Here is a 9,696-nt window from a genome sequence, read left to right as displayed (position 1 = left end):
GAAATGTTAATTGAAAGCCTGGTTGGCCCCTCCACTTTTAGAAATGTACCGAAAATGTTGTATAAGAATGGGTACTAAAAGTAATTGACACTGAGAAAATGTTTACCTACCCACCCCCCCCCCCCGACTTCGGGCAACTTTAATCTTTTTTTTATTTTTTTATTTTTTTTGGTTGTCAACTTTTTCAGGTAAGTAAAAAAAAAATTTCTCTGCCTGGCCCCCCCCACCTTCAAAAACGATGCTACGCCACTGATCTTTATTTATTATTAGGTCACTTATGATAATGCCTTCTTCTAAGGGGAGATAATTATGAATTAAAAATATCTTCTCGAGACCCACTGGGACAGGAAAGTTAAATTTTAGGTGGAAGCATTCTTACATAGGGTAGATTCAATTTAGCTGCAGATCTTTAGCGTTATGGTTTTATATATTTGTCTTTGACCATAACACTGCATCTTGACATCTTGAGCTTTGGATATAGCGTCTATGATGATTGCCAATATGTGGGCCTGGCCGTTGGCTTTGCCAATCAGTTCTGTAAATGTTTTACAATCCAGGATTTTCCCAATTTGATCAAACAAGTATAAATTGCACAAATATTTATAATGATGTTTATGAATTACGACGACAAGATAATGTACATGACAAGAACGTTTCATTTTTGATGGTTTAATTTGAGGAAGGTTTGTTTATCATGTTGTACTGTGTAACAATAGCTCAAGCTGGTGTTCCGTAAATGTATTTACAAGTTCCGACATTCATTTTCCCAACTGAAATAATATGAAATAACATGGAAATGAGAATATGAAAAATATGTAATATAGATTAAGTTAAGGCGTAGTTTTATGGCTCGTGGCTTTAGCTCTTTAATAATATTACTTTTATTTATTTTTCGAAGATATCCTTGTTTGCGATTGGTTGAAGTCTCTCACGTGAAGAAGGTTGATAAAATTAAGTCAGTAAACGGTCAATGTATTACGTAACTAATACAAGGTGAGTTCAAAATAGGCACAGTATAAGCGTTATGAAGCATGTAGCAGAGAAAAACATTATTTAAGCATTGAATTCATATTTTTTGATGTCTTCGGCCGTGCGTTAGCGCGGTCTGATAATTTGTCGGCACGGCCAGGTGTGTTATAGGACCAAAGACATCCAAAAATATGAATCCAATGCTTATATTTACATTCTCTAATTTTCCTTTTTCATAACTGCTTTTTTCGTTAATCGTAAATGTGAATTTAGCGCCCTTCAAAACTGCCGTGATTAATATATGTAAGAGCCGTTTCTGACGTCAAATGGCGTTAAATGACGTTGCAAAGAATTACGCAAAAAAACACTGCGAGGGAAAAAGTGACATATTAATTCTTACGCACATTTCGTTAATTTTTATGTTAATTTTTCATAGTTATATTTTTCATTAAATTGAAAGAAAACATTTTTCATTTTGGTGTTCTTAGAATATTAAAAATGCATAAAGTTTCTACTGTGTATTCTAACGCACAGTGACAAGGTTTCGCGTGTTATAGAAATTAGAACGTCGTGGATTTCTAATGGATTTCATAAGGAAAATTACACTAAATGTAAATATAAAGAGATGATGAAACCGTGGTCCGTTATCGCTGATCACTTCAAATGGGATACCACGTCGGGCAAATGCTGATTGATGTAGGAATGATCTAATATGGCCCAATAAATAAATCAGACCCTTCTAGTTGCTACGGTCAACCTGGGATGGGTGTTAGTCTTGTAGTAGTGGTTCCTTTGGATTATTTGTTGTAAAGTCCATGCAGGATACATGTATCATCGATGCAATTTCCGATCCTACACGAACCTATGTTTTCTCTTTTCCAAACTGTCATGCATGAAGATGTCTCAGAATTTCGGGTTGTAGAAATCTCTGTCTAGTTTCGCCGTAACCGCGAGTACAGACTTCAGGATCCTACGTTTTGGGAATGACGAATCTACTGAATCCACGCACATTATACAAGGCTAATCTTATAGCTCCAAGCCTACTTTGATAAAACAAAATAAGTTTGAGCATCAGCTTATTTCAAGCAAAACACTTTTATCAAAAGCTGAAATTTCAATGTATGGGAACTTACACATTTTTCAGTTGAAGAGATATACATGTTTAAGTATTCAAGCTTATGTGTCTGTCAATGCATAAAAGAAAACTGAATCGCAAAATTTCAGGCACAGCTTGTGTAGAATCATATTTGTTGAACTAGCATCAGACCTTTAATATGTACACTTAACGAAATCCATCAAAAGAAACAAGACAGTAATATATCTGAATTGGTAAAAGCAAATTCAAAACAGAAAGACATGAAAAAATTATGATATATCCTCATGAGAAGTATAGACTTTATTCACCCATATCAAATAAACTGTCACAAAACATTCAAGAGGCCTAGAAAAATGTGCTTCTAAACTAATGTTTGGATAACATTCATCCTGCTTTACGAAAAAAAGTTGTGAAATGGACACATCAATTTAAAAATATAATAATTAAGGAATTTGGAACCCTTGATAGGTTTCATAAACAGAATTTTGTACAAATACATCATTATACACAAGTAAAATTGATGCAAAGCATCAAATCGGCCCCCAACAAAATTTAGCATGTCAAAAAAGTACTTTCACAATATTCAAATCAATCATCATGCAAGGAAAGCACAGGATATTCAAAGTTGAAATAGTGATAATTTTTATTTCAGGCTGTCTTCAAAACAAAATAGATAAATCAATATAAATAGAAAATTTATTGCAATTGCTCATCCAATTTTAATTAAATTTAAATTCAATTCATTTAAGAATTGCTGCATCCTTTTGTTCCGTCTTGGATGACTTGGATCCTTTTGTTGAGGGTTAAGAATAAGGTCTCATCACTTCCACTCATTTAAGCAAACAAGATACTTTGTCCAAAGACGGTGAAAGGGATTGATGTTCCTTGGCGATAGGGAAACGACAAGTGTGCACTTGTAGACAAACCAGAGCATAGTGGTGTGACGTGTGTCATGTCACTTGTAGCAGGTGTAGGCATGCGAGAGCTTGGTGGCGTGGCTGGTGTCAAGTCATGTCTAGGTTGTGTATGCAAGCGAGGGCTTGGTAGTTTAATGTGCGTTATGTCGTGACAAGCCGGTGTGGGTATGCGAGAGCTTGACAGTGTGGCAGATGGTGTCAAATCATGTCTAGGTGGTGTAGACAAGTGAGGGCTTGATAGTGGGGAAGGTGTATGAACAGGCACGGAGGGAAGTGGTCTAGAAGGCACATCACTAGATTAACTTATGTAATCTTCTTCAAACAGACCTGGAAACAGAAGATACGAGCACCATCACCACTACCGCAATCAACAGAACCAAGATCAACTCTAAAAAAAAATATGAAATAGAAAAGGTTTCTCATGTCCAGTACATTTAATAAGCTATAAGATAGCTACATAAATTTAGTAACCTAGAAGTACCGGTATATGAAAAATGTCCATAGACTTCATCACCCACTTCTTCCTTTTACTTTGATTTTTTAATAAAAAAATATTTGATGAGTGATCGCAGCTAGGTTAAGGTCGCCCATAAGAAATGAATCTTAAAATATTTCGTAAAAATGAACAATAATATAAAATTGATATGGTTTTGTTTAGGACAAAATCCTTCACCCAAAAAGTGCTGAGAGAAACTTCCTCAGGCCCGGGAATAATATAAAATTTAGCTGTTTTTGATAACTTCGAACATTAAGATTATATGCATTGAAATAATGTAAAATTACAGAGAAAAGCAACAGCGCGTAACTTGCTCCCAGCACTTTTCAAAATAGTAGGGACAATAGCTTTAAGTGTTAATAAATCATGACTTATTGTGTAACAGAGTTAAGAAGTGGATATGTGTGTAAACAGTTGTAAATAGTGAAGTCACACTCCTACTAGCACTAGCTGTTGGGTTTACCCTTTAGCTCAGTCGGAAGAGCGTCGGATTTTTATCTGAGGGTTGTAGGGTCGAGCCACAGTGTGGGCACCCTTAACTAATTGGTCATATTGGCGCCCACACTAGGGGGAAGTGTAAAAGAGTATAAAGTGGACAAGTGTTGTATATGTTAATAGTGAGGCCAAGCTCCTACTAGACATGGGGCGCCAATATGACCGACTAGCTAGTGGGTGTCCACACTTATTTTACGTCTGTACCCCTCTTGTTTTGAGGGTTTTTAAGTGAATAAACTAATACAACTAAAAGTGATTTTGTTTAAGAAACCTCTCTACACTGCACGATGAAGAGTCTTCCGGTTTAAAAGTATTTTTTAGGGAATAGAGTGATCTGCCCATTGCTAGTATTCCGGGAAAAAATTATCTGCTGATATCGTTGATTTTAGAAATTCAGTTATCCCCCTTTGCGCTCTCTAGTACATGAAGGAATAAAAAAACGCATCGTTTCTATCGAAGCTTGAAGATGGCCGACAAAATTGCGGGAAATGTCAGACGAAGATTTAAAAACGGCCGATATAAACGCAATTACACCACAGCAACAGTGACGCAGGCAACAGAGGTGAAAGAGTCTACTGTTCATCCAAGGTAGTGATTAAAAATATATTATTATTCGCTAAAATATAATTTAAACTGAAAGATTTATAATGGGTGAAAAGAACTCGCTGATAAATCGTGATTTATAAACAGTTTTGTGAATTTTACTATTATTTTCAGCATTGATCATGATTATTCCCGCACTTCCACCGCGGACGATGGATGGTCTGATGACGATTATTCAGATTTAGATTACGAGGACGACTTCGACGAAAATTTCTTGGAGCCCCTACACAATGATGTACAAAGGAATCTTCTTGAATGGAATGAGGGTAGGAGAGTGGTTGAGTTAGGAGTTTTGGCATCTAATCTGCAGAAAGGATGCGAGAAATGTGGTTTCATACTACAGCTGTCAAACTGTGTCCAAGAAAGGCACTACGGACTAGGGGGTCTCTTGTACATACTTGTAAGCACTCTTTGTTTATATTGATATTATATTGATGTGCATAAAGTATACATATTTGGTTTTCAATTGTTTTTTTTTATATTAATAGTAATATAATTAAATACAAAAGATAAACCTATCTTCAATTCTACTGGTTCTTTCACTTACAAAATTTTAAGGAAGTTCTACACTATAAAATTTGAATATAATTCATTTTCTCCATTCCATATTTTTTGCTTTAGTGTAAAAATGGAGACTGTGGTCATGTTACGAGCATACCTACTGGGAAAAGGCACGGGAAAAGTATATGGGACATCAACACAAAACTTAGTGCAGGTACAAAAATGTCAACAAAGACAAATATTATGAGAATTGTGTTTTCTTTTAATGTAGTTTTCTAAATCTTATTAATAAGTGGACATTTATTGGAATTCTGCATATATATTAATACTCTATTATTCACACATGTTCTTTTTAGGTGTGACCAGCAGTGGGATAAGTTTTTCAGCCCTACTTTTACTTCTGGCTATATTGAATATCCTTGGCCTTACTTCCACAACTTTGAAGAAAAGAGACAGAGAATCTGGAAAAGCGATAGAGACAATAGCTTCAAAGACGTGTGCTGAAGCATGCAGGGAAGAGGTTGATAGGAATGATGGGTAATTTATAAATAATGTATAACATATTATCGGCTAAATCACATACATATGTATATTTTATTTGCATGCCTTTAGGTGGAATTATTAGGTATAAAAATTGTATTTATCTTTCTTGAAATTTGAATATACTTTTATTATATTTATAGCAGTGGAGGCATTAGGGTATCAGCTGATGCTGGTTGGCAAACAAGGTCAAGCGGCAGAAAATATAACAGTTTTTCAGGTAAAATGTGTTTTATTTTGTACAAGAATTATGTTTATTTTATATTTAATAATTTAAAAATCTTTTAATAGTGATAGATAAATATTTCCAATATGTTCATTTTGTCTAACATTTGGTAGAGTACATTTATATATATTACTATTATATGTCAACTTTTTTCTTGAAATAAATTAATCTTTTAAGAATCATATAAGTCTTCTTATAATATAGGTCACAGTGTATTGATTGGAGATAAAACAGGAAAAGTACTGCAGTATGATGTACGGTGCAGGAAATGTCGAATATGTTATAATGCTGAGAAAAAGGGAACTACTCCTGGAGAGCATGACTGTAGGTTAGTAAAACAGAATTTATTTTCTAGAAAGATTTTTTATCATTTGTAACTTTTTGGACATCCTTTATTATAAAACACACTGTTGTTTTTTTTTCTTTTGGTAGCATTTGCTTGGTGAAAACTTGTAAAAAAAAAAAATAGGAAGCTTCTGTGGTAAAAGTGATCATATCAGTACAAGATACAATAAAATGTAAAATGAAATTTTTTGCAGAAAAAATTGGGATGGATCAGCAAAGTCAATGGAACCGGACATGATTGTTGGCATGATAAAGGACATGAAGACAACAACATCAGTGTTAGTGAGTTAGTTATGGATGAAGATAGTACCACCATAGCAAGAGCAAAGAAAGTGTGTGGTGAAGATCTGACAAAATACAGTGACAGAAATCATATAAAGAAAACATTTACCAACAAATTATATGACCTGCAAAGAGCAAAGAAATATTCACAACTGAGAGGAAAAACAATTGCTCACTTGAAAAAATGTTTTTCATATGCTCTTGCACAACACCAGAAGAACCCAGAGGAAATGAGAAAATCTTTAGGAGCCATTGTGCCACATATGTATGGAGACCACTCAGAGTGCAGAACCTGGTGTAAACATCGCAGGAATCCTGACACCTATGTTCCCAAAAACCTGCCCTACAGTCGATATTTGACATCTGAAGAACTGAGAGCAGATTTAGAAAATATCATGTCAACATATGTTCAGCAAGTTCAGAAGTTGTCACATTTAGGTTCCACGCAGGCATGTGAAAGTTTCAACAACTGTGTACAAGCATCCAAAAACACTTTATCTCTCAGGTTCTGAAAGTACTTGCTTCAGAGTTGCAGCAGCAGTGGCCCAGAAAAATGTTGGGAAAAGTTATGTAACAGAGGTAAATTGAACATGTATAAATGATAAAACGGAACTTTTTATGCATGATGCCATATAAAATTGAATGTACTGTAAAATTTTGTGTATCTGTATTTTCAGGTCAATAAAGAGCTGAGTCTTTCACCTGGTTCACAAACACAAAAAGTGGTAGAAAGAATGGACAGGAAAAGAGCTCTGGAAAAGGAGAGATATACAAGTTCTGCATACAAGAAAAGAAAGTTTCATCTGAAAAAGTCATCATCACAGGATCGGGAAACTAAAGAAGTGAGAGAGGGAACAACTTATGCAACATCAGTTGAAATGGATCAAGAAGAAAAGAGCCAAGACATTGAATCTATATATCCCTCCTGCACTTCCATTGCCAGCCAGAACATCTCTACCAAAGGATGAATATACCTGGATTTTCTTTGATCTGGAGACCACAGGTTTAGGTAAATAACCATATAATCATAATTATTATTTTCAAACAATAACTGTATACAAATATACATGTATTTGTTACACATATTTATATAAAAAAATATATTTATGTATAATAATAAATGAAATCAAACAGAAAATATTCATATGTAATTTTTTTTATCATAGGTCTGACAAGTGAAATCCTAGAAATCGGTGCCACCAGGGGGAATGACACTTTTCAGAGATTCATAAAACCTGTTGGCAGCATTTCAACAAAAGCTACCTTGGTGCATGGCATCCATTTGAAGAACAATACTTTGATGAAGAGAGAAGAGGTACTACAGACTACTGATCTTCATAGTGCATTGGAAGACTTTTCTTCTTGGTTGTCATCAAGTAAAAACAATGTACTTTTAGGGCACAATGGTAATCATTTTGATTTCCCATTGTTAGTGAAAAATCTTTTGTATAGAAATGTATCTACAAATGTTGTTGGTTTTGTGGACACTTTAGAAGTGTTTAGAGATATTTTAGATAAGCACAGTGGTAGTTATTCACAGGAAAGCCTGATGAAAGAGTCTGGATTACAATGTACTGGTCAAGCTCATTGTGCACTTTATGACTCTGTAAACTTACAGAAACTTACAAAGTTTCATAACATTGAAGATGAATCTCTCATCAAACACAGTGTCTCATCTGAATATGTTTATCAGATTTATTCACATAGTCAATGTAAAGAAAAAAATTACAAGTCTTTGCATGTTTTGGTTCATGAAAAGGTGATTTCTGATTTTATGGCTAATAAGATTGCCTCCTCTGGTTTGAATTTTTCACATCTGCAGCTAGCTTTTCAAAGACATCAAGAAGATGGTATCAGAAACTTATTCATTGAAAATGTTGGTGGTAAAGTGCGTGTTTCCAAGTGTAAGAAAATTTGGAGTTCTGTTGCAAATTAGTTTTCAGCCAAGAATTGAGTTATGCCCCTTGTGAGTTTTTATTTTGTCAGTATGTTAGAATTTTTTTTCTTTCTTATTTGCAAGGCTTCCCCATGCAATCATTCAAATTATTTTAAGGATATAAATTGAGCTTTATGTATGTCACCAAATAAACCAATAGATTTGGGTATAAGATGGTGTAAATTGATATTTTTTATAATTTGTTACATTTTGTCATTGAAAAAAAAAATTATTCCATTTTATAGAAGTTTGTTATTGATATCTGTTCACAAAATATAATGAAATATACAAGAATAAATGATTTCCATTTCATCAAATATAGTTTTTCTTTGAATTCTTGAAAGGAGAATTTTTTTTTTGATTTATGAGATATTTTCAAGTTTTAATATTATTTGACAAAAAACAACAAACAACCAAGGTTAAACTTGCATTGAATCAGCTCAAAATGTTTCAATTTGATGTATATATAATTTTCAGTGGTGTAAAAATATCTTTACTTGGTGTAGAGAGGGTACTTAAGTCTTCTTGGAAAAAAAAATTGAGATCTGTGCATTTTGTTGCAGGCATTTAATTTGTTACTTAATAATAATAAACTTTCCGCAGACAATCTTCGCCAGGCAATTTTAACTGTAGATCTTCACTCCGCAGCTTAAAGCTGGTTGGGTGTTGCACAAGAGAAAACGGGAGACCATTACAATGAAAATTTGGAATGACCTAAAAAGACTTAAGTAAGGTATATAACCGATTACTCAGATTTTTTTCACAATACCGCTGGGGTCGCCCAATATGCAGAATCGACCTTTTCAAGGCTCAAGTTTACGAAAAATGCCCCCAAATCAGTAAAATTTACGTCAATTGCAAAGCAAATGCTATTTTCGTTTTTGTGCATTTTCGTAACGTTTTTGATTATTTTACACAGAAAAATTAATGCCTTTGTAAACAATAAAGAAAGTTTTTTTATTCTATTGGTGTCCTCGAAAATAAATTACATTAAATATCCGTTGATGACAAAAGAAAAAAAACGTTGCTTCATCTAGTAAATAATTTCTCAATGTAATGTCCTTCCATCTTGTGAAGTTGGGAAGTCGCGATCGTGTACTAAAAGTAAAACCGCAACCGTATCAAAATTTAAAATACGGAAAGGTTTTCACAACTGTAGTATCTTTTACCATTAATAAGTAACGATAAATTGAAATGATATACTTAAATATTTTAATTTCATTGTTTTTATTTATTTTTTAATGTAAAATACGTGAAATAAATTGTTGCCAGGAAATTCCTAAATTTATT

At 33.8% G+C, this 9,696-nt stretch overlaps 1 protein-coding gene across 1 annotated transcript; it reads left to right on the top strand.

The window, feature by feature from the left end:
* Window positions 1-6,677: 6,677 nt before the first annotated feature.
* Window positions 6,678-8,445, top strand: LOC134283414 (DNA polymerase III PolC-type-like). The gene is made up of 3 exons (XM_062765862.1): window positions 6,678-7,049; window positions 7,148-7,479; window positions 7,637-8,445. The coding sequence occupies exons 2-3, from the start codon at window positions 7,332-7,334 to the stop codon at window positions 8,404-8,406; spliced, it is 918 nt and encodes a 305-aa protein (XP_062621846.1). The 5' UTR covers window positions 6,678-7,049; window positions 7,148-7,331; the 3' UTR covers window positions 8,407-8,445.
* The last annotated feature ends 1,251 nt before the right edge of the window (window positions 8,446-9,696 follow it).

This window comes from Saccostrea cucullata, unplaced genomic scaffold, assembly GCF_032062105.1.
Source record: "Saccostrea cucullata isolate Sc308-1 unplaced genomic scaffold, CSIRO_AGI_Scuc_v1 ctg1397, whole genome shotgun sequence".
Lineage (NCBI taxonomy): Eukaryota > Metazoa > Mollusca > Bivalvia > Ostreida > Ostreidae > Saccostrea > Saccostrea cuccullata.
This window is presented reverse-complemented; position numbering and strand designations above follow the sequence as displayed.

Bases quoted from the DNA above. Each gene is read 5' to 3' on its own strand.
- LOC134283414 (XM_062765862.1), top strand. From the start codon at position 7,332: ATGCAACATCAGTTGAAATGGATCAAGAAGAAAAGAGCCAAGACATTG. The intron at 7,480-7,636 runs GTAAATAACCAT...TTTTTATCATAG, and splicing joins TCTGGAGACCACAGGTTTAG to GTCTGACAAGTGAAATCCTA.